This window comes from Phyllostomus discolor, chromosome 14 (assembly GCF_004126475.2).
Source record: "Phyllostomus discolor isolate MPI-MPIP mPhyDis1 chromosome 14, mPhyDis1.pri.v3, whole genome shotgun sequence".
NCBI classification, from domain to species: Eukaryota; Metazoa; Chordata; class Mammalia; order Chiroptera; family Phyllostomidae; genus Phyllostomus; species Phyllostomus discolor.
Window position 1 is genome coordinate 44,004,491 of NC_040916.2, and position 25,343 is coordinate 44,029,833.

The 25,343-nt window shown below is 47.4% G+C and overlaps 3 protein-coding genes across 3 annotated transcripts; 2 read left to right on the plus strand and 1 right to left on the minus strand.

Annotated features, from left to right (window-relative positions):
- Positions 1-438: 438 nt before the first annotated feature.
- LOC114489136 (histone H3-like centromeric protein CSE4) lies at positions 439-25,146 on the minus strand. Its single transcript, XM_036015224.1, has 2 exons — positions 24,480-25,146; positions 439-960 (listed from the first exon to the last, which is right to left on the minus strand). The coding sequence occupies exons 1-2, from the start codon at positions 24,882-24,884 to the stop codon at positions 532-534; spliced, it is 834 nt and encodes a 277-aa protein (XP_035871117.1). The 5' UTR covers positions 24,885-25,146; the 3' UTR covers positions 439-531.
- On the plus strand, positions 8,361-8,808 carry LOC114489255 (histone H4). The gene has a single exon (XM_028503286.2). The coding sequence runs from the start codon at positions 8,369-8,371 to the stop codon at positions 8,678-8,680; it is 312 nt and encodes a 103-aa protein (XP_028359087.1). The 5' UTR covers positions 8,361-8,368; the 3' UTR covers positions 8,681-8,808.
- Positions 17,913-18,323, plus strand: LOC118498172 (histone H4). The gene has a single exon (XM_036015409.1). The coding sequence runs from the start codon at positions 17,959-17,961 to the stop codon at positions 18,268-18,270; it is 312 nt and encodes a 103-aa protein (XP_035871302.1). The 5' UTR covers positions 17,913-17,958; the 3' UTR covers positions 18,271-18,323.
- Positions 25,147-25,343: the final 197 nt, after the last annotated feature.

Below are 25,343 nucleotides of genomic sequence, written 5' to 3' on the forward strand. Positions count from 1 at the left end.
TTCCCTGAAGCTTCTTTTCTGGTTTGCGCCACCTGTATGTTGTCCTGCAGTGAGGAACATACTAAAGTAAAAATTGGGTTTATATACTTCTTAAGCAACCAACAAAAGGCTTAGAATTTAAGTAACTTGTCTCTACTCACGCCCGTCTTCGGGATCTTACACATCTAGGAACTCATTACAATGTCTGTTATGCCATTCTTATCAGTTAAAATCCTAACGAACTACCTGGGAAACAAAGATCTTAAGCTAACACCCAGCATGGCTCCAGAAACAATTTAAAACCTGGACAGCCCCAAACTACTCTTGCTTTCCAAAAGGTGTCAACTTCTGCACTCATACTTGCTAACATTCTGAGATAGCACCCTTGAAAATGTTGCTGGTAAAACCAAATCAGGATTTTGATAAACATTCTGTTACCCACAACACTGGGGTATGATATACGGTATAACTGAAAACCCGTTACAGCACTTTTCAAGAAACCGTGGGTGGCTCTGAAAAGAGCCTTTGGATGTTTGCTTAAACTGCTATGCTTTAAGCCCGCTCCCCGCGGATACGGCGAGCCAGCTGGATATCTTTAGGCATGATGGTCACTCGCTTGGCGTGGATGGCGCACAGGTTGGTGTCTTCAAAGAGCCCCACCAGGTAGGCCTCACTCGCCTCCTGCAGCGCCATCACCGCAGAGCTCTGGAATCGCAAGTCAGTCTTGAAATCCTGCGCGATCTCGCGCACCAGGCGCTGGAAGGGAAGCTTGCGAATCAGCAGCTCGGTGGACTTCTGGTAGCGCCGGATCTCGCGCAGCGCCACGGTGCCTGGGCGGTAGCGATGCGGCTTCTTAACACCGCCCGTGGCCGGCGCACTCTTGCGAGCCGCTTTGGTGGCCAACTGCTTCCGCGGGGCCTTACCACCGGTCGACTTGCGCGCTGTCTGCTTAGTACGCGCCATGATGCCGCCGCTTTTATTCTAAGTGTCTTAGACAGGCTTATTTATACACATAACCTCGCCTTGATTGGGCCAGAAAGCTACTAGGGATTTTCAGAACTGTGATCTCATTGGCTAGAATTCAATCCTTACTGGGATACAAGAGTGTTACACTAATCTCTATAAAAAGATCTTCCCTTTAAACTAGCGTCATTCTTTTTTTTTTTTTTTTTTCCTTTTTAGGTTTTATTTATTTATTTTTAGAGAATGGAAGGGAAAGAGAAAGAGGGGGAGGGAAGCATCAATGTGTGGTTCCATCTCACACGTCTCCTACGGGGATCTGGCCTGCAACCCAGGCATGTGCCCTGAGTGGGAATCAAACCAGCAACCCTCTGATTCACAGGCCCACACTCAATCAACTGAGCTATACCAGCCAGGGCTAAACTGGTGTAATTCTTATAAGAACACACTACAAAGTGGTTTTGCACATTGGAGCTTACATTTTAACAGGTTTCTTAGAAATACAAGCATGCCCTCCCATGGACTAGGTCGCAGCCTGTATTTCCAGCCATGAGTTACTGTAACTCCTTTCCCATGGTTAATATTTACTCAGTGCCTGACACTGCATTAAGCACATTATGACAGGTTCAGCAAAACAATAGTTAATGGAAGGAACCAAAAGTTTAATTTGCATTTACCTGACTTCAGAATCCATGCAAGGCCTATGCTGACCTGGTGGAACTTGCGGAGTGGGGTCTTCTGCCTTTCTGTTGACTTTTCCCGCTGGAATGCCGTTCCCTGCTCAATCCATTTGAATGACCATGTAGCTCTTACAGATGAAACCTAAATCAAGGAAGATAAGACCAGAAATATTAAGTCCTCCTTTGCAATGGTGAAGAGTTTCTAAATAGCCCAATTACACTTCAGTCAGACTAAAAGTTAGATTCAAAACAAACTATTCATGGATTACTAAATTGCCAGCATATGTCCTTCACTAAGGTGTTTTCTAATGCTTAAAAGCTTCTAATGTTTCAATTTCTCTACAAGGAAATTGAAGATCAAAGACCTTTTCATTATTTCATATGCTTTGAAGTATTGCTCAGAAAATTGCATGTCATAAAACAGTACTCAGGTAAGGTTACCAGTGCTTAAAGTTGTAGTAAATATAAAACTTTGAAACAGCTGCCTATTTTATTGAAAAAGCACTGAATCCAAACCTTGTAAAAACTCAAACCTGAGAACAAAAGCAAGCCAAAAAAGCTTACAATTTACCTTGATGTCAATATGGATGATTATCTTCCTGCTTAAGTCAAAGTGAAATGAGTGATTGTGAGGGAATTTCCTGAACACTAAACACAATGTAGCAATTGGGTGTCTTTGTATCTCCAAGAGCTCCTGGGGCAGCAGCAGTTGCCTATTCTAGGGAAAAGATCTCAAAATGTCTTTCAAAAGTACACCTGATGTAAATGGCTGTTACCCCTTCCTGTGGTGGTTTGTAACAATGCCTTACATCTATAGAGCATGAATCAGTATTTTCAAATTCTTCTCTATACACCATCACATTTAATCACAACTCCGTGAAATAGAAATAACCAGGCCTGCATAACATTCTAAAGTAAGGGAATAAAATGATAATCGATTTCCAGTTTCTCAGACTTGGGGTACCTTTTAAAACTCTGATGAACTTTCCCATCATGTAATCACATCACTTAATGTTTCTCAAACTTCTTCCACTGAACTATTCCAATCAGAAAAAAACTATGGCATCTAGATGACAACCCAAAGCAGCTCACCCCAATGTCACATTTCTTTGTGATGTTTTCTGGGTTTTCTTTGGGGGGGGGGGGGGTGTTGCTCTTTTTTTAAAATGTATGCACTGTTGGCTATGTATGCACTTTATATGAAAAAAAAAAGATTTTCAAGCTGTGTATTCATATAGAATCCAAAAGTCATGGGATTTACTTTACCTTTAGAACATAGCAAGGAAAATTCCAAGACTCTTTCTCTGGCTTCATGAAGAAATTGTGTAAGAATTTTTACTTCTCAGAAAAGAGATGCAAACTTAAATATTAATTCCAGGGCAATAAATCAAATACAATAATCAGAATAGTCAGCTTCTAAGAGGTATATGGCTACCGGACAGGGGCCAGCCTGGAGCGGGTCTGCCTCAGGCCGGCCTGTAGTGTGTGAGTTCTTGACTTTGAGTAGGAAAGATTTCACGACAGGAGTCTGGGTGATTCTGAGAGTACGTTTACTATGGCTGGGACAGTACAACAAAGGAAGGACTTAGGGTGGAAGAAGTAACAGGAGAGAGCCGAGGCGATACTCTGCTTTGGCTCCCCAGGAGAGTTACAGGAAAGGTGTGGTGAGCCAGCAGGGCTGCTTTTAGCTCCCAGGAAGTGAGAGAAAACCAGGGGGCTCGGAGACAGGACCAGGGGTAAGCCCAGGTCCAGCCGTGGCTGCCTGGTGATCCCCTGGCTGCAAGTCTCCTGGGGACCCTCAGAGTTTAGGAGGAACTAAAACGTTCATGCACAGGGCAGGGCAGGGGCGTGCTCTACAGCTAGCCGCCCTGCGTCTTTGTCCTGAGGGCTTTGCATCTTTTTTTTTTCTGAGGGTGGGAATGGTAGGGGAAGCTGTCAGGAGAACATTCATCAGCTTTTCAGGTGCATTTTTCATGCTGATGTGTCAAAATGAGCACATACAGGGGTGTGGGAATATTCTTTGGTCTGTTATACTGTTTTACTTTTATCTTGGGTCTGTCTGGCTTTTAATGGTGTTTTTGTTATTTGTTCCCCTGACTTCATCTGTCCTTGGTTTTAACTGGCAAAAGTGACATTAACTAGGTCTCTATTCTCTCTTTTCCCAGACCAGAGAGATGTCAGCTAGGTGTTCTCTGGTTAGGGAGGAGAGATATAAACCATTCATTCCCAAGTATCCTTGGTTCGGGGAGAGAAGGTTGTGGGGAGTCTCTGCCCACAGGGGGCCCGGGGCCCCGCACTGGCCGCCACAGATGAGAATAAGTCTACCAAGACATGATCTGCTTGGGAAGGAAAGATGGCTGATCTCTCAAAGGAGAAGGGCCAGGAGCCTTTTCCTCAATGGCCTTTTATCGGGTTCATTTGCACAGAATTCAGGTAAAACTCATTAATCATTGCCAGGAAGTAAGGATCAAACAACAGATAACAAAGAACTCTGAGGGCCTATTTTGAGTCAGGATCAGATAGCTAAAGAGCTGTAAAACTTTGAGGAACAAACTTACTTCTTGTTTGGACCCTTATCATTTAATTAAGAGCACTCTAAACAAAGCAGGTTTCACAGGATTTTACATATTCTTTCTTAGGCCTGATCGCCCGGGGAACCCACCCTTTCCAGCGCAGGGCTGCACCACCCTCTGTCATTGTTTCAGGCTTAGGTGGAGCAAGGGAAGTAAGGCAGCCAAGAGATTAGGAGATTTTCTTGCAGACAGAATGAGGACTCAGGCTTTGTCAAAGCCGAGGGGTGAGGGTCCCTCACCCTCTTTTGCTGTAGCCCTCAAAGTCCTTCCTTGGGGGCCTCCCACATGATCGTGCCTGTCTTAGATCGTTCCCCCCTTGGGGAATCTTATTGGTCATTGGCTAACTGACCAAGCATTGGGGGCCAGTTATGGATGAAGTAAAAGGCACAGAAGCAGCGCTCCTGCCAGGGAGATAAGCTTTTGTCTCCTTGGTGGCTTATGGTCCAAGGTCGCTTCCTCAGCCTTAGCTTTGGCCAGGGGTTACAGCTTCTGAAACCAAGCAGGGAGGTTCCCAACAGAAGGTCTTGCAATTCACCGGCTGGCTATAAGTTGCTTACACTGTTTGGCCTTGTCTAATTTTCTCATCTCAGTTTCCCTATTCTACTTGCTCAGGAATTTTCCTAGCTTTTCGCCATACTGTCACATAGGTAACACTTTTCAAAATATAACAACCTGTGATGTATGGTTCCCTTAGAAATCACTTTTAATAACAATGCAGGTCCATGTCAGTTGTTTCACCTCGTCTCCACATTGGTAAATATAATGGTATTTCAGTGCTATTTCTCTATAACTACTTTATCAGAAGCAAGTTTATAATGCAGAAGAACCTTTGCTTTGCTGCAGCTGGGCGGAGGAGGGAATACTTTTTCCTAATACTTCTGAAGTTTCTTTCGACATAATAAGAATCAGCAGTTTCAAGATTAGTCACTGAAATTTTATTACTCGGCACTACGAGGAGGGAAACACAGGCCTGAGAAGCTTCAAATTTACTTTAGGAAATAAGCAGGCAAAAGAAAACGTTTTATAGGTGAATTATTAGGCTCCTAATGTGCTACATGTTTATAGGTTTGTTGTCAATACAAAAGTAATGTACTAAATTAAAATATGTGTTCCAGGAGGACAGTTTGTATTTCATCTTTGATTCAAGCACCCCCAGGGCTTCAGATGCCACCAAGGTGAGGCTGGATGCCCGATTCCCTTGCGTCCTGAGTGGCCTGCAGCCCTGGGCCAAACTGAAAAGCCATAGGATTTTGAGCTTCTTTTATTATCACATTCCAAGACGGTTCATTCCCTTAACATGCTGCTCATTGGATTAAAAACTTCCCCTTTACTTAAAACACTACTGCCTGTACTATACAGTGAAGTTTTCCTCCACCCTCTTGGGGTCCCTGGCTGGATCTGAAAAGACAGATTAACAGGAAAAAACACACACACAAACTTATTTCATATGTTTTACATGACACAGAAGTCTTCCTAAAGAAAAGAAGATCAGAGAAATGAAGAAATGAAGTTATACCTGAGTATTTTTATGCTAGGTTGAATAAAGCGTGGGCAGTCACGTAAAAATGAGACCGGTTACGGAGCATGAGGTAAATATAGTAACCTGGGGGGAACAGCAAGGCCTGTTAGGATCCTTCTGTGTGTCCCTTTGCCTTTAAAGATAGGGATGCTCCTTTCCTCTGGATCTAGGGAGGGCATCTCACATAAGAGGTTTTTATGACCTGTTTCAGGGGAGAAAGTCCATGGGAAGGCCATATTCAAATATTTAATATGCTACAATAGGCCATATTTTGAGGTAGCATGTCCTGTGCCCCATCAGTGGCAGAATATGACATGCCTAAAATATGCCATTTGGGTATAAGAATTATTGTGAGCTACAGGCAATTGAAAAACAGCATGTGCAAAGCTGAGAGAAACCTCAGACAAATCTTGTTAAACTAACCCTTATCTTCCTGGTCACTTTCCCATCGTTAATGCACCAATTCAAACCCTGTTGTCATGTTACGTTTTCCCAAGTGACTAGTCTGTGTCCAATCCAGTACGTAAGTGTTCAGCTCTAACCGTGCCTTTGATCCTTCAGTTCTTTATGAGGGCTCCCATGGCAAGTAAAACTTACAGTGCTGAAATGTGTGTGCTTCCTCATGTTAACGTCTCCCATCAGTTTAATTCTCAGGCCCAGCCAAAAACCCTAACAACAGAAGTGCAATTTCACCTTCCCTATAGCAGCTACAAGTTTAATGGGGTGCAGAACATGCTTCCCCCAAACATGCCGCTTTGGTAAACTGATTTTGAGCTGAAGGAACTTCAATACAACTAGAAACAGCCAGTACAGGAAGGGTTCTCTTTTATCTAAAAGTAACTCATAACATTTCCCACTTGAGAGATATTCTTTCAGTACCAGGAAGAAAATATTCATTACATCAGAGACGCAGATTTGACATCAAAATGGAGCTGTACAAACCAACCTACTAAAATAACCCATATCTTCCGTGACTTCCCCCCAAATGTATCCTAATTGTTGTCCCACTATTTGCTGTCCCAGCCCCAGCCTCAGAATCATGGTTTTGTTTTAACAGGGATGTACACACTTTGGGACCCAATGGGCTTTTCAGGTCTTAATTTCCTTCTGAAGGCTGCTGTGTACAAATACAAACATTAAAATTTGTATGCTTTATTCCTTTTTATCAGTCTTATGTCAGTTTAATTCTTCAGCCCAGGCAATTGAGTTTTGAGGGAGGCGGGATCTGTCTTTAGCCAGATAAGGGAAGTTCAAAGTCTGTCCTGGCATTTGTTTTTTTAAGCACCTGTGGCTCAAAAAAATCAATATGCCAAAGCAGCATTTTGGTTTGACATGTCCTGAACCCCTAGTCTTATTTTGGGGTGGCATCTTCTACTATCCTTCAACATCTGTGAATTTCAAGGTGTTGTTTTAAACATGTGATGCACAGTGGTACCATTCAGTGAACAGACAGAGAAAAGGGGTAGGGGTGAGGGAAATCCTCTCAGCCCCCATGGCAGTTCCACCTTAGAGATTTTCATTTTAAACTTTGATTTTTGGAGAGTTTGAGTTTTGAGTTTAGAATGAGGGAAGAGCAACCACCGGGATGGATGTACAGATCTGAAGCCTAGAAATCTGGATAAAAATACTGATTTGAAATTCATTACTATACATTGGCATACAGAAGGTATTTAGAGCCAAAGGAGACATGAAAGAAAGCATGTAAGATGTTTAAGTGAATAAGTAAGTGAAATAAAATAATCCTTTCTCAGAAAAACTCTACTTTTTTACAATGGAGAAACCACATCTTCCCATGGATTTGCCTACAGAAGGCCCTGGTAATGAACATGGCATCAGTAAGGGTCCCAATCAATTTCACAGGGCAGTTTCTGGTAATGACTCAACGTAGAGCAGGTGTCCTTCCTCGTGCAAAACCCATTTCAGCAAACTTTTGGGCTCTGTGTGGGGCCTCAATTTGAAAACAAAATCCTGGCTGAAAAGAGTCGATTACAGATCTCGAAAGAGTTACAGAATATCGTTGAATCTTCTTTATCTATTCTTCTGTCGCCAGAAGTTTGGACGACAGTGCAGTGGATTCACTGACCTCCACGAGAAGGTTTGGCAATATAATGTGACCAATTTTCCTAGGATCTCGTTTCCCCCAGGTGAGGTGAAATCCCAAGCCTCATACCACCACAATCAAGACTAGACTCGGACGCCAGGGCGACCTCCCTCTCCTCCCTTCCCGGACATCAACTGCTCTGAAGCCTGGGATCCTCTTGGGATTAGACTTGGCGCTGGCGTTCTCGTTTCCTTTCCTTCTCTGGACTCTGTTTGTTCTTCTGGTCTCTCCGAGAAAGACCTTTCCTCTTCGCCTGAATTTAACGTCTCCCGGGAGCATCCAGGTAGCGAGAACCAAAGGAAAACACTGAGGAATCCGGAAGCCCCGGCTTGGAACCTGGCTGTGGCAGACAGCGTCCGCTAGAGGGCGGTGTGCGGGGTGGGGAAGGAATAGGACACGTGAGCAACGAAATGAGAAACTGCGTTTGGGCGGGGACGATTTCGATCGCTTCCCGCCCATGTACTTGAGGTCTTCAATCCGGTCCGATGATCTTGTATATCAGTGGCAGAGCCGGCTACCCAAGCACTGAGACTTTGGTTTCGAGGCTGTGTTTATCATGTCTGGGAGAGGCAAGGGAGGTAAGGGTTTGGGCAAGGGTGGTGCCAAGCGCCATCGCAAAGTCTTGCGAGATAATATCCAGGGTATCACCAAGCCCGCCATCCGCCGTCTTGCTCGGCGAGGGGGAGTGAAGCGCATCTCGGGGCTCATTTACGAGGAGACCCGGGGCGTGCTGAAGGTGTTCCTGGAGAACGTCATCCGGGACGCCGTCACCTACACGGAGCACGCCAAGCGCAAGACCGTCACTGCCATGGACGTGGTGTACGCCCTGAAGCGACAGGGACGCACCCTGTACGGCTTCGGAGGTTAGGTCGGTGCTACAGAGTCGGGAGCGTGCGGCAATCCCAAAGGCCCTTTTTAGGGCCACCCAAATGGGTTTTGAAGGAGCTGTACACTTGTTTTCGCAATATAGTCGACTGCACTTGGGACTTAGTGGCGGGTGTGTGTTCTTTTAGTACTGCCTGTGACGCTGCTTAAGTTGTAGGAGCTCCCTGTCACTTTTTCATCTTTAAAAGCTTAAACGGTTAATGCTGCGGGTTGAATTTCAGGTTGTTCCTTAGTGTGTTATCACTTGTTAAGCTAGGCTGTGGAAAATGAAAACCAGGAGAAGTCAATTGACCTTCAATCTCCAGTTTTGCTACATTTAAATAAAGTGGGAAGGCAGCCTAGATTTATAATCTATATGGCAGTTCTGCCTCTTGATCGTTTTTGAGTCCTGTAACCTGGGCTTCACTTCCAGCTCTTCAGTGAGAGGGTGAGCCAGGTGGCTCTAAGGGCCTGAACATAGGATACAGTTGTGTGATGTGTTCACTTGTAAAGATGCAGGAGTACTTGCAAAGTCATCAAATCCAGTTATCAACCATTCAAACATCCGAATACAGGTTGGGGCAAACGTAGGTTCAAATTTAAACCTAAATTTGCCCCATCCTGTACGTTAAGTCAAGATGAGTTCTTTAGTGCAGTTGTAAAATGGCAGTTGCCTGGCCAGTGTGTAGAAAGTATTCTTTGTTTCCTGTTTTTGGTGTTCAATAAAAAGTCTCCTCACGTGGGTCTTCTGTACTTTATATTTTTAGATTTTGGTTCTTAGTACTACATCCAAGAAAATTTAGTCAAGGACCTGTGAGATACTGTCTTTCAGTAACAACATTGCAACAACATTGCAAAGATAGATTATGTAGAGCATTCTCTATCCTATAATAGCAAACATCCTATAATAGCAAATATCCTATAATAGCAAAACAAATTAATAATCTTAATGTCTTGAGAGCAAATCTTCAAGTAACAATTCAGATGTGTAACTTTCCCGATAGGGGCTTTGTGGTTAGGAATGAGAGGCCTGCAGGAACATCACCGTCAATACAGAAAGCACAATTTAATCATTGGTGAGGCAAAAGCAAATAAATTATTCTGTATCTGCACAGTAAAAAATAAAGTGTCATTCCCTATACTACCACTTCTATATTTTCTTGAAATGTGGTAGGTCTACACCACTAATCCTTAAGCCTAATTATAGTTTATTAGCTATTACATTTTCAAGTAAAAGATGTTTTCAGCATTCTATGCTTATAATTTTACAGCTAAATTTGGCTATATAGTAGTCGAGAGAAAAAAGAAATGTCAGCTCCCAAAAGAAAAGCCAGCTGTTCCTCTGTACTTGGGTGTTCTCAGAACCAAAGTTAGAAGCTGAAGTTGAACTAGGTTTAAAACATGGTGCTTAATGGGGATGTCAGCAAGTCAAAGGATGAGACTGGCCCTCTGGAGCTTATCAGAATGGAGAAGAAAAATCATAAATAAAATATATACATACATACTTAACATATATGGCTGAATACCACATGGTAGCATATATTTAGTATGATAAGAAATCTAGAAAACAGCCCTGGCTGGCGTAGGCCAGTGGATTGAGTGCTGGCCTGTGAACCAAAGTGTCATGGGTTCAATTCCCATTCATGACACATGCCTGGGTTGTGGGCCAGGGTAGGTAGGGGTGCCTCAAGAGGCAACCACACATTGATGTTTCTCTGCCTTTCTTTCTCCCCCACTTCTCCTCTCTAAAAATAAATAAAATCTTAAAGAAAAAGACAGAAAACAATACAAGATTTTGAATATTAAATAAACAAATAAATACAGACGATAATTACTATAGGAATCCTTCCACTAGAATATAGTAATGACAGAAGCCACTGGCTGCTGGGAAGTGAGAAAGCATGGCTGTGGAGGTGGGGCTTGTGTCAGGCTGTGAATAAGGAGCAGAATGCCAGGCATCCTACTGAGACACACAGTAAAGGCGAGAGGGAGGAGGAGGACCAGCGAAAGAGCTGCAAGAATGTTTGTGAAGAGCTCCAGGTGAGAAATAAATCAGAGGATTAGGTGTTAAAGATGTTTCATTTTTCCTTTCAATTAAAATCTCAGTTGCAACTGATTGCGTTTCTATTGCAAATGTCACTACAATTTTTTTTAAACTTTAAAGGCAATGTAAATTGGATATATCTGAGCTTCATTGAGATACTCTGGAGAAGAACTTATTAAAGATTTGAAGAGAAAGCAAAGAAAGATAGGAGGAGTGGAGGGAAAACTATCCACTGGCTAAACTACTGGTTCTGAGTGTGACCTATAATCTAGCTTGGGGCAGCAGATCACCTGGGAACTTGTTAGAACTACAACATCTTGGACCCACCCCATACCTTCTGAATGAGAGAAACTCTGGCGGGTAAAACCTATCAATCTTCGTTTTAATAAATCCTACATGGGATTCTGATACACATTTTAAGATTTTAGAACCACTGATCTAACACTTTTTTCTTTAAATGAAACAAAAGTATTTAGAATCTGAGTATACACTACCCTATATTTGTTCACCATAATGTTGAATTTTGTTTACTTTAGTGGAAACAAAAATTAGGTGAATGAACCTAGTAAGTTAGCTGTAGTACAAAATATTACAAGAGGAAAAAGGTAAAAGCTTATTTTCTCCAAGTATTTAGGGTAAACAAAAAGATGTATGAATAAAAACTGTAGTTGGCTTGTTTTACAGAATATTATTGGTCTGTATTTTTAATACTATTGAATTTTGTAATCAATAGCTATGTTTCTTTTTTTCTCTTAAATTACTCCAAGATCTTGTCCTTAAACCAATAACTATACGTGTCCTTCACAGTAATATCAACAGTGGCCTCGTTCTAGTCCTCCTACTCCACTAAATACTACTATGAAATGGCGTAACTGAACCCTCTATTTACTGTATGCAGCCTCTGAATATTGCCAAATTACAGAATATGCATTATGCACCTTTTTTGCATTCATAAATGGCTGTTTTAAAAAAAGTTTTTAACCATCTGTAACAATAAGGAATATGATACTATTTTAACACTTTGCTAACAAAATAATAACTTCTCATTTCCACCCAAGTGGCACAGGGGCTCTCCAAAACGCACTCCTGATCTGCCACTCTCCCCTCCTTGCGTGAAATCAGAACTACCACTAGAATGTATTTAAATGATCATATAGAATTTACTCTGAGGTTCTACCTCCGTTACCAGGGTAACAGAGGCACTTAAGTGTCCCACTGAGCAATCAAATCTCTCAATTGACTAGTCTGAAGTCTTACCTTTTCTTTCCAGGCTCCTCACTTCTCTGCATAGGGGCGCTATCCTCCCAGGCACTCAGGCTAGATGCTCCTGAGCCGCCCACTACATTCTTATTTTCTTCTTTTGCAACCTTTCACTCTGAACTTTATATTCTAGTTCTTAATGTACGAGTTATCTCTCTACTGGAGCCCAAAGAATTATTATATATACAGAATGTTACTAGTATATATAAATATGTATGGATGTACAAAGAACTATCAGAAAAAAATGTTCATAGAAATTTAAGAATGATGTATAGATGTTGGTTTTTGTTATATTCATTTAGCATTTCTAAATTGTTTGAACTGCTTAAAATAAGCATGTATCATTTCCTCCAAGATGATCAGAGGATAATAGGTAGGCAGATAGGCTGATTTTTGATAGGTAGATAGATAGACAGATACTCTAGGCTGTATGAACCATGGCAAATTCTAGCTTTACCAAAGTTCAATCTTCTCATCTAAATGTTACTGAGAATGTGTCCTTAGATTGCAGGAATGTTTTAAGACTCAAAGGAGGTCTGTGTGGAAGACTGAAGCTGGGGCCTGACGTAAAAACCACAGTCGATGCCCGTTTCACCAAATCTAGTTCTTACAGACTCTCTAATCACTGCGGACAGAGGGAGAATATAGCCAGAATGTAGAAATAAAGGCAGACAATAAAGGCAAAGATGAGGTATAAAGAGCTGGTAGGGCCAGAGTTTTTAGGATTAGACAAAAAAAAAATGTAGTCATCTTAAAGAACCAAATAGACTCTCAGCTGATGTGATTTATTACTGTCCACCATTTTCGCCATTAGCATCTTTGCTGCAGGCATGTTCCCCCACATACCTAATTGTCTGTAAGGCAATTTTGCTGTTAAAAAACAGGTAATATAATTGGTTGACAGTTTAGATTTGGTGGTTATTGTTTGGCTTCATTTCTCCACTGACACTGACAAAGTTCTTGCAGTTACTCCCATTTGTATAGGTTATTTAAATCCCACTTAATCCACTTAACGCTGCAGCATTCTCCATGGAATGAATCCACTGCAGTTTCTGTGTCCACTCTCGTAGTGTGGGAATTTCTTTTGTATATATACCTGGAAGCACAATTTCTGGTTCTGATGATATGTTTACTTAGTTGACCTAAGAAGTATCAGGCTGCCCTTCAGAACAGCGGCCCTAGCCCACAGCCCACGAGGAGGGCACCAGTCGCCGACAAGCCCTGCATCCTGGCCAACCCTGGGAATTATTCAGCTTTCCAATGCTTCCTGGAGTATCCAGCTTAAAGTGACATCTCATTATTGCCTTGATTTTCCTTTTCTTTTAAAACATTTTTTAAATGATTTTATTTATTTTTAGGGAGAGGGGTAAGAAAGGAGAAAGGGAGGGAAACATCAACGTGTGGTTGCCTCTCACGCGCCCTTCACTGGGGACCTGGCCTGCAACCCAGGCATGTGCCCTGACCGGTAATTGAACCAGTGACTCTTTGGTTCTCAGGCCAGCACTCAATCTACTGAGCCACACCAGCCAGGGTGATTTTCCTTTTTCTGATTACTAATATTTATGAGCATCTCCACATATATGTTAATCTTGCTTCTCTTCTGTAACATTTTCCCCTACACTATTCATAGGGTAAAATCTACCCCCTCCAAGTTTGTCATTCAAGACACTCCTCCCCGCCTAATATGCCGGCTGCTAGGTCTCCACCACTAGAAGGTCCCAACGGGAACCCTTAGGACTTAAGAGGCAGTGAAAGTCCATGCTCAAGAAGGAGTATGGGTATGCTGTAGAGCAAGCCCTTGCCAGATCTTTGGGTTATTTTTTCCCCCCACTGCGGGGAGAATCTTAGGGTAGGGTTTCAGTAGAATATTCATCAACTTTCCAAATGAGTTTTTAATATGCTCATGTATCAAAATGAGCATATAGGGGAGTTTGGGATTATTTTCTGGTCAGCTTTACTGCTTTACTTTGATCTTGGGTCTTGCTATAATCAGGTTTTTGTTATTTGTTCCCCTGACTTCATCTATCCTCCCATTTGGCTGTCACAGATGGCATTAATTAGGTCTCTGTTCTCTATTTTCCTAACCAGGGTGATTTAAACTAGGTAATCTCTGGTTGGGGAGGAGGGGTATAAACTGTTAGGGTGGTCATGATGCAGGCTGTGAAAGAATTCATGCAGAGAAGAAAATACAAAGATTTTATTTTACTTTCCAAGAGAGGGAAAGGGCTAGGTGCAGAGGTATGCAGCAGCCCTGAGGGGTAAGTGCTTTGAGCTTTTATTAGGTTATTAATTGGATTATAAAAGGGTGGAAGGGGTTGCTGTTGTGTGGCCCCTGGGCTGTTGGGGGCTTTGCAACAGGAAGTGTGGGTGGTTTTGCAAAAGCTGAACTTTGCTCCAGTGTTATCTTTTGCCTGGAGCCATAGGGGCAGTTAGTCACATTCTATTCTTGTTTTCCAGTAATTTCCAGCCCTGGGGACAGAAGCTCAGAAGAGTAAAATGGCTTTCACATTTAAGTAGGCCATAGGCCTGCTTGCAAATGGCGCCACCATAGTAATTGCCACTGGCTTTGTCCTTGCATAAACCATTTGCTCTCAAGTGTCCTTGGTTAGGGAAGATAAGGTCTTGCAATTCACTAGCTGTAAGTTGTTCAGTTTGGGTGGCCTTGTTTAATGATCTTGTCTCAATTTCCCCATTCCATTTGCCCAGGACTTTTCCTAGCTTACTATCTGCCTCCCTTTCAAAAACATACTCCCTGGACCGTGGAGAGGGAAGGAGGGAAACTAGTGCTGGCCACCTATTTCATTTCTCAAAGTGCTCCAGACACAGGAAGACACTCCAAAAACTGGCAATATGACTGGAAAAGGGCGCTTCCAAATTTATAAAAATAGCCTTTAACGTGTTCAGTAACAGACAGGACAGATGAAAAGACACGGAATGAAAGGTAGGCTGCTGCTTTGGCAGTAGCCATTCGTGTGGGACTGCGTGACATTCGTAGAGAAGGTGCCTCCAGTGAGTAACCCCGGCCCCGCCTTCGAAAAGGTCCACAGGCCCCTAAGTTAGGGTAGGACCAAAGTCCATGCTGTAAGCACTGGAGGAGGGATGCTCACTCATCCGCAGATAAAAGGTGGGGCAGCACTGCTCTCCAAATGCCCCTTGAATATGAAGGCTGACTTGGCTAAGGGGCTCCCCAGAAGGTTCTGGGGAATAAGATGATCACTGAGGAGCCTCACTCAGGTTACTTTAGAAGGTGAAGAACTGTTAGAATTTCTACTGCATACTGGAACCACTTATTCTGTGTTGACCACTTAAAAGAACACCCTTTCTGACAGAGGTTCAAAATGTGAACCCTGACAAAGAAGATACCTACTAAGAAGGCTTCCTGGTAGCTAACTGGCCTCAAATTTAAGTAAAAACAAACAGAGCCTAGCAGTCATTTTTACACAGGGATCTCTCAGGCAAAAAGAAGTTCATGGAATCCTATCTAAAGCAATAGGACTGAGGCTTTCTCTATCCAATCAGACCTGTGTAAGTATATTCTGCCCCACCACTAATATCTTTACCAACCAATCAGAGCAGCTCCATTTTGACCAGTCAGAAAAGTATCTTTTAAACTAAACTTCGAATATTTGGAGTCCTCAGTTGCATGAGGACAGGCCGATCAGGGACCAGGGGCATGGCAGGGAATTCTTTATAAACCAGCTCCTCTCCCAGCTGCCTTGCATACATACAGGGAAGGTGGACAAAAGAACAGCTGTCAATTTCATGAACTATCCCAGTTTGCAGAATAGATGCACTATGTCTATCTTCCATTGGTATTATCATGTTAGCAATTTTCACCCCACACCTGGGATTAGAAAGCACACTCTGGTAGAGTTAGGCTGTAAACTATAACCAGTGTTGCTTAAATGATATCTTCAAAGGAATGTCACTCATAACTATGGAAATAACCCTATTAAATACAGTAATCCAAAATAGAATAGCAGTAGATACTCACACAGGAACCTAAGGAGGAACATGTACCTTGACAACACAATACTGTGTGTGTGTGTGTGTATCAGATAACTCTGAGAACATTACCTCCAGCTCTTCAGGATATGCACGTACAAATCAATTTGATATCTGACCCATTATTACTGATAAACCAATGGGCTGAGCCCTGGTTCAGATCAGGACCACCCTATGGAAGAAGATACTGATGACCTTAGCAGTCATCATCATGGCAGGCCTCATGCTGCAGTACCTGCCGTTGTAACTTTTGTATGGAGCTAAAAAGCAGTGTTCTGCAGAATGACTGCATCTAATGCAAAATTTATGATGTTACAAGAGGCTACCATAAAGCAATCCTGGGGCCTATTAGAATTAGCAGAAACAAAATTTCATCTTCTAGTGCCTTTAACTTTGCTGACCTTAATGACTTCATGAACTTTTCTCATTACACCCTCATTAAAATACTAAAATTTCCTACCAAACCACAGATTTCCTGACATTTTTAAACATGAATATGTATAGCCATGTCGTTTAACCGTGACTACACAGGAATGTCTCCACCTATACCTGCGATTGCCAAAGTCCACCTGCATGATTTCCCCCAATAAAGATGGATCAAATGCTTTGTTTGGGACACAGTGCTCTGAATGCCATCCTTAGTGTGCTCCATGCTTGCTGTCTTCCAATAAAGTTCCTTCTCATGAAAACATCTGAGATGCTTTTGGCGGGCAACTACTAAACTCCTGGTTCACTTTCAAAACCTCAATAAATTACCAATAGGGTCAGAGAGTAACCATTCCAAATTGAAGGAAACAGTTTTTGGGTATTCAATAGCAGGCATGTGGCAGAAGAAAAACCAATGTGTATATTACAATCAGGAGGGACACTGAAAGGAGACTGTCCTAACCAACACAAGAGAGAAAAGTGAGGATACCACTCCCCAAATGCCCCTTGAAGATGAGGACTGACGCCTCTGAGGAGTCCCCAGAAGGCTTCGGGAAATGCGATCACCATCTCCCCCGAGGAGCCCCAGGTTATCCTGGAAGTTGAAGGAGAGACAATTTGATTGCTTCGTGGGTATAGGAAGCACTTCCCTTTATTGACCACCAAGAAAGGCACCCTGTCTAGCAGGGGTTACACTACAAAAGGAATACCAGGAAAAGGCGACACCAATTGGTTTCTGGAGTCCTTCACCTATGAAATAGGCTTGCCAGGGGCTGCCCTCTCGCTGTCCTCACACAGTTGTCCTTCTGCGTTGTCTCTGTCACCACACCCACTTCTCACGAAGACACCGCTCGTGTTGAGTTGGGGCCCATCCCGATGACCCCATTTTAACTCACTCGCCTCTTTCAGAGTCCTATTTCCAAATGCGGTCACATTCTGTCTTCAGCATATGAATGCCCATACACAGAAAGTGGAGACCTCCCCCTACCGCTCCCCCCCGACCCCCGCCCCCGACCCCCGCCACATCCTCCCTGACCCGCACCCCGACCAGAGCCCGCTGCTCTGGAGATGGGCTCCTCCGCCTGTCATTCAGTCTCAGGACAGAAACTGCTTTTTTCCGCCCTTCCGGGTTGCCCAAGTTCGCGGAGATTGGGATGCTCTCGTTGGAACTAAAGCCGGCGCTGGTTCTCTCGTGTCTCCCCCATCCCTGGCCTCCATTTGCCCTTCTGGTCTTTTCCCCCAAGGGGGGGGAAACATTAGCGCGCCCGCGCAGCGGCCAGAGGGCGAGAAGCGGAGGAAAACAGCCGCGGAATGTGGAAGCCGCGCCTGCGCCCGCGCCCTGACTGCGGCAGACCGGGTCCGCTAGGGGGCGGCGCGGGGAGTGGGGGAAGGGACGGGACCGGCGAGGAAAGAAAAGAGAAACTGCGGAGGGGCGGGGACTATTTCGCGCGCTCTGCGGTTTTCAATCCGGTCCGATGATCTCGTATATCAGGGGCCCGAGCCGGCCTCGCCAGCACTGAGGCTTGCGTAGTCAGATCGCAGTAAGCATGTCTGGCAGAGGCAAGGGAGGTAAGGGTTTGGGCAAAGGTGGCGCCAAGCGCCATCGCAAAGTCCTGAGAGACAACATCCAGGGCATCACCAAGCCCGCCATCCGCCGTCTTGCTCGGCGAGGGGGAGTGAAGCGCATCTCGGGGCTCATTTACGAGGAGACCCGGGGCGTGCTGAAGGTGTTCCTGGAGAACGTCATCCGGGACGCCGTCACCTACACGGAGCACGCCAAGCGCAAGACCGTCACTGCCATGGACGTGGTGTACGCCCTGAAGCGACAGGGACGCACCCTGTACGGCTTCGGCGGTTAGGCCGTTGCTACAGGCTCTTTAGCGTGCGGCAATCCCAAAGGCCCTTTTTAGGGCCACCCATGTGGGTTTTGAAGGAGCTGGGGCACTTTGTCGCCTCTTGCGGATGGGCGGTTCACACAACGGCCCCCTATGCACGGCCAGCGTCGCGTTTCGGGAGGGAGGCTTGTAAATCATGGGCTGTCGTATCCCGGATAATTGCAGCTGTGCAGACACGTCGGGACCTGGGAGTTCCTTGGGTGAAAGGCGCGCCACAGCAATCCGCGTGCGGATTCAGCTATTCAGGGCAGTGCTTCCTTTACCAGTCAAACTTGGCATTTCTCGAGCCTACGTCCGCATAGGGAACTCCATCAGGGACGCGGGTGCGGGCCTGGGGTTCAGGCGGAAATTTACCTTCGCTCCACGTGAGCCCTCCCACCCTTCCTCCTGTCTCCCTCGTGTCTCCGGGGCGCGCTTTCTCTTCCCTTTCCCGGCTAGGGTGCTGGGGTGCCGGCCGCACACGAGGAGGTTCCCCCTTCGCCGTACTTCCGCATCGGGGGCTCCCGTTGTTGACGCGCGGGTGCCGGCAGAGCACTTCTCACACCTATCTGAACAGGACGTTCTGCTCCATCTTGAAACACTAGGTCGCATCACTTCGTTTGGGGGCGCGTTACCCACGTTGGCGGCCGTAGTACTGAGCTGTGGGGAGTTGAAAGCGGCAAAAGGAGGCCCGGTCAAGCCACCTTCACTGTTAGACTCAAGGCAGCCCCAGACCTGCGCTCCCGAGGTGCCCGTTCTGGCTGCCACGCTATCGTTTTGAGCTTTGTGAGTTACCGTTTGGGCTTCCCTTCCCACGTCTGCAGTGAGGGAGTAGGCCAGGTGGCTCCGGGTCCCTGTTCACATTGGACGCTGTTTTGTGCCATTCACTGCTCACTTGAAAAGCCGCGAGAGCACCTGCAAAATCAAATCCGACCGACAGCCATTGAGAAACCAGGGAAGAGAAATTCAGGCCTTTACATCACAGGTGAACTCATTAGTGCAATTCTAAAACAAGTGGGGTGAGAGCTGGCCAGTGAGTGAAAGGAGTGCTCTTGGTTTCGAACTGCATTCTCGTGACTTTCTCTACGGCCGTGGTCTTCAGCTGCCTGCTATAGCCCGCGAACAGGTGGCAGGCTCAGTGTAGAAAATGGGAGGCGGTTATCTTTAATTAATGAAGCAGAATAGGGTCGAAAGTATCCCAAGTGAAAAACAAGTCCTTTTGTACACCTCCGTTTCAACTTTTAGATGTGTATGAAGGTGCAGTAGGTAGTAATATGAAGTTACATCTTACTGTAGTTTGGGGTCAGAAATCAGAGCTAATGCATGTGTATCCGATATGTGTATACTGTATCTCTACATGTAAGGATCGTGTAGTTTTTTTTTCCGAAACAATGTAACGAGAAGCGAACCACAGGGCTCAGGCGTAAGTTCTACCCCGCCCGGTGGGTGCCATCTTCTGGCCGTGTGAGCCACAACATTCCCAGGTGTCTCTTCCTCACCGCGTTCAGTGTCTTCATCCATTCAACGGGAATAAAACAAAGGCCCTCCCTCCCTCCTGGGGTCATTGTGAAATTGAACGGGAGGAGGTGAGTGAAAGATGAGCCATAAGCCACCTAGGAACCCGGGTTATGATTACTGCCCATGCCACGCAGCCTGGAAGCTGGTGGCGTGTTAAATGTTCTTCAGCAACTTGTGTGTGCGTGTGTGTTTTCATGAAAGTGATTGTGTGACAGTGGAAACTTGTGTCAGTGGGAAATGGTGACCCGCCCCACCATTCTTTGGACACCGTTTCTGTAAGTGCCGACTCCGACCAATGTGTGGCTTGTAGAGGAAAGTCACATTTGTATAAGAATCCTAGGAACTGACCTCGGAAGATAACAGGTTCCGACGTTCGAGCGCCCCAGCTCGGGAGACATTGGCTGACCTCCATCCATCCGTGGAGCCAGGACGACGCACGCGGAACCATCACTTGCCCTGTGGGAACCGACCGTGCTCGCCTGCACGTAGAGGACTTTTCAAGCCCTTCCCTTGATGTCTCTGTTCTCTTCCCCTCCCCCTCCTCATAAAAGCCTCTGCCTCCACTGAGAGGTGGCGATGGGCTTTGAGACAGGAGAGCCCATCTTCCAGGTGGCCAGCACCTGAAAATAAACGACTTTCCTTTACGTGAGCACCTGCCTGTGGAGTATTGGTTTTCGTGGCGGCAGGCAGCCGGACCTGCTTTGGGTTAGGATTGTGATCGGGCCTTACATCCATTGACCCGTCACAATTATTTACATCGTGGGTGCTGATGCTATGAATGGATTTGTGACCGCCCGTAAGGCTCCGTTCTAAGCCCTTTGTGTGTGGACCGTCCTATCTCTTTTCATCCTCACAGCGACCTGGAAGGGAGCGCCGTTAGGAGGCTGCTCTACACGCGAGGACGTGGAGATCCCAGTCTTTTTCTCTCTGGAGCCTTTTCCCGGTTGTGGGTCAGGAGCCCTGACGCTACCCATAAAGGGCCTCAGGCCTTAAGCACTCCCCGCTGCCCTTCGTAGCAGTGAGGTGAGGACCCTGGAGTTCTGTTCCCCATCCCCTTTCTCTTCTCTATCATCCTCCTTCCTCCTGCCTGCCTGCATGTACTCCACTCTCAGCCCCTGACCGTAGCCCCACCCTCCACCACATTCCCGGAAACTTCTGTCAGCATGGCTGAATCTGACGTCTTCGGTCATATGAACGCAGACATGCCTCCTCCCCAGATCGTCTGCATCTGGGAACAGATAGGCGTCCCGGGTGTGGGGTGCAGGTCCTTGAGCTCTTTTCTCAGTCACTCTCACCAGGAGCAGGCTAAGTCTGGGACCGTGGCCATTCGTGGGCTTTCCAGACGCCCTGTATTTCCGTACTCCAATGACCCTGCCAAGGACGTTGGAAGTTCCTCCCAGAGGTCCGGTCCAGGCCTGCTCTTGGTCTGTTAACTTCAAGGACCCCAAGAGCCGGGTGGGGGCATCACAGGAGGCCCAGCTCCCTCACTGAAGGCAAAGAGCCGAAGGGCGGGTGAACTAGGCCCCTCGTCCAGCATTTCCTGACCAGCTATGGTGTGCCGGGCACTGCTTGGGTGCTGGTGCCACAGAGGTGAACCGGGACAAATCCTCGCCCTGGGGGATACTCCCGGCCCGATGGTTGAAGGTAAGGGAGTAGGAGTAGGGAGGGGAGTTAGGATAGGACGGGGTTGTGGGGCGGGGAGGCAAGGAGGAGGACCCCCAAGAGATGAGGGGGAAGAGGAAGGGAAGGGGCTGAATCTTGAAGAGCAGGGGCTCTCAGGGCTGCCAAAGGGGGGCGGGGCATTCCACACAGAAGAAACAGGTATGTGTGAGGGCCCGGTATACTGGGGGACTGCAGATGTTCCGAGGGGTGAAAACGTCCTGGTCCAGCGGGCAGAACGCCCGGAACCTGGGCAGGCTCAGAGATACCGGGAACCAGACGTATATCGAAGTCGTTTCTGTTGGGATATTTTAGATTTCACCACTATCCGTAAATAGCTGAAACTGATCGAACGCTTCTTCTGGAGCGGACACGGCGCTAGGTGCTTTTTAAGAAGCGTCACTTTTAATATTTCCGACAACGGCATTGGCAAGGTGCTACTGTCCCTCGCCGTTTTTACGGCGGAAGCGGGGATGAGTGAAGCCCACAGAGGTTTCCTTGCTGAAGTCGCGTACCTGTTCTGTGGCATGGTCAAGAGGAGGATTCAGATTTGAACTTGTCTAACTGCGGACTCTCTGCCCGTCATTAACCGCCAGTGCTGTAAACTGCCGTGCAAAAGAAGGCGGACTTCATTCTGAAGGGAACTGGGAACGAAGTTTCCTAAGCATTTAGAGGAAAAACAACTCTCACACAGAGTAAGTGGAAGCTTAGCTGCAGGGCAGGGTGTCCATGGATTAAGGGAGGGACCGTGGATGGAGGGAGGGAGGGAGACAGAATTGAAAGTCAGAGTAGATCTGATAACACTGATCTGATTTGGTGACTCCTGAGATTTGGACAAAGGACAAGAGGAGGGAACTTCTGCCCTGAACTGGGTAAGGGTGGAGGGGGGGGGGCGGGGGTGGCTCGGGATGGGGAATGAAGGCGTCTTTCATCAAGACGAGAAATATGGAAGGGGAGAAATAGCTTGGGGAAGCGAGATGATGCGGTTTTGGAAATAAGCGGAATTTGAAGCACCTATCGTCCACCCAGAAGGACCCGGCCACAAGGCAGTTAGGAAAACGTTGGTGTAGAGTCCAGGGCAGGGGTCTCAGCAGGAGATACCGATTGGGGAGCACTTGCCAGAGGCGGAGATACGGAAAGCAGAGGGGACCAGTGACCTCGCTGCTGGAGTTGCAGGGAGGGAAAAGACAAAGGCCCGCACGGGTGGGAACCACGATATTGATGGGGCTGGGGGAGAAAGAGGAGGAGAACCCGAGAAGGCTGAGATGGGGACCTGGAAAGAAGGGTAAGGAGGACGACCGGGAGAGAGCGTGAACCCAAAGGCCAAGTCCTCTGCCGAGGAAGCAAAGGTGTCAGCCAGCAGGGCCACGGTACCCCGCTGTTTCCCTCTATGCAGGCACACGCACCAGTCCCTGCCACCCCAAGGCAGAATTCAGCGTGCGTGCGGACTGTTTTTCACTCGGTGAAAGCAAGGGTGGACTTTTCCCGGAATCAAGCTCGCCACATAAGGAGCTAATTATCAGGAGGAAGAGCATTTATTTACGCGGCCTTTCGTTTTCCTTTAGTTCTCATCTGATAGTAGAGAAGTGATTTAAGTACAGATCTCATTAAATGTTAAAACGTGCGTCTTCAATGGCTCCCTTGTATCGAGGAACTCAAGTTTGTGCCAGTCTACCAAACAAGTAGAACGATTTGAGAGACTTCTGTGAGGGCAGGTAGGCCTTTACAGTGAAAGGAACACAAAATTTCATCTTGTTCTTGGCTGGGTGTCAACAATGTTCCTAAATTGGAGGCGCACACAGGGCGACTTCCCTGGAAGAAAGCGGGGAGGGGCGGGGGACGGGGCGGAGGCTGTTAGATGAAAGCAGTGCGAGCTCGGGGCGGGGTGGGCAGAGGACCGACACCTGACACCGGCATCTCAGGTTCCAGGGTCTGCTCAGCCGCTCCCGGACCTGACATACCGGGTCAGTCTGTGTCAGTACGTCCCTTCGAGGTGTGTGCCCTGGGGATGGATGAGACGATAGGTGCAAAGCTGTGCCCTCGCACGCCTCCGAGGCCCGGGCCAAGAGATCCAGCCTGCACTGGGGCCTACGCCGCTAATCAGGCACCCGGGAGAGACCTAGAGACACGCTCTGGGGAGTCGCCGTGATCCGGAAAAGAGGAACATGTGGCAACCTGTAGCAGGCCGGCCACAGTCCCTGCTTCTCCCTTCTTGAGACACATCTCGAGAGGCAAAGGGAGCTTTAAAAAAACGTGGAGAAACCGCGTCTGGGCAGAGTACCCAGAGAGAGAGGCCGCAGGTTTCCGGGCCGAAAACGGTCCGTTGAAGGCCCAGGCTCACCAGTGGCCCGTAGGGTGCCTACACACACACACACACACATACTCCCCGCCCCGGGGTTTTGATCAGGATAAGAGGGTGGGAGGTTGCTACGCAGTTGTGGAGTGAGGCCCGAAGTCTGCCGGCCGACCGTGGTGACACAGGAGAACCCGGAACCTGGAAGCGGCAGAAACCCGCGCGTCGGAGGGGATGACTTTCCTCGTCAGCCCGAGCCGCGCCGGGTGGGGCCATTTCCGGCGGGGGTGAGGAGTGCGCACCCGGTGGCCGGAGAGGTCCCCCGGGTGCACTCCGAGCCACGAATCGCCAGCGTCCCCAGTGACTCGTTCTAGAGGCAGCCCATCTCCGACCCCGGAGCCCCCCCCCCCCCCGTTGAAAGAAAAAAAGCAGAAAAATAAAAAGACAACCCAGCCCAGGAGAACCCGACCCCGTGTGCGCGAGGCCGCCGAGCACTGTCGGGAACCCCTGTGAGCTTCAGAGTAGCAGGCCGGAAGGCGGCCAACGCGAGGGTTCTGCCCTTTTGTGTGGGGAGCCCCACACCGTCTGCCCACCTCTAAGCGCCCTCCCTTCCCGGGGGCACGGAGGCCCAGTGGCACAGCCTCTTTCCAGTGATCTGGTGGGTGGCTCTGAAAAGAGCCTTTGGATGCGATGGAACGTCGGACCGAGCGCGCGCTTCTTAGGCCCGCTCCCCGCGGATGCGGCGGGCCAACTGGATGTCTTTGGGCATGATGGTGACGCGCTTAGCGTGGATGGCGCACAGGTTGGTGTCCTCGAACAGGCCTACCAGGTAGGCCTCGCTCGCCTCCTGCAGCGCCATGACGGCTGAACTCTGGAAGCGCAGGTCGGTCTTGAAGTCCTGCGCGATCTCGCGCACCAGGCGCTGGAAGGGAAGCTTGCGGATCAGCAGCTCGGTGGATTTCTGGTAGCGCCGGATCTCGCGCAGCGCCACGGTGCCCGGGCGGTAGCGATGCGGCTTCTTGACGCCGCCCGTGGCCGGCGCGCTCTTGCGAGCTGCCTTGGTGGCCAACTGCTTCCGCGGGGCCTTACCGCCGGTCGACTTGCGCGCGGTCTGCTTAGTACGGGCCATGGCGAACAACAACTGCACAACACAGCGGCCGGGAGGGTATCGGTCCCGGGGCCGCAACAGCCGTCTTTATAGGCACAGTCTTTTCCCTATTGGGCGGGGCGAGAAAATTGAAAGTCCCGCGCTGGCTACCCATTGGCTGTGATGTCATCTTTCCTGGCGTGCCCGATTGGCTGAGGCAGAATCCTCCCTGCCCCCAGCCACCCGCCTCCCTGTCTACTTTCCAGTATATGCCTACAGCTCTTCCTGCCAGTTTTTTCCTTTCTTTCCGGCCCAGTCGTGGTTTTTTGTTTTGTTTTTCTTGTTTGTTTTATGTATACATATACATACACACATATACATATATTTTTAATCGCAACTGTTCAGATTGTTCCTCCGCAGCCCTTCACTCCCCAAGTCAGGCCACCCGCCATGCGCTCTCTTCTTTTCCACGCCCTGTAGCTCCCAAATCGAACCTCAGTC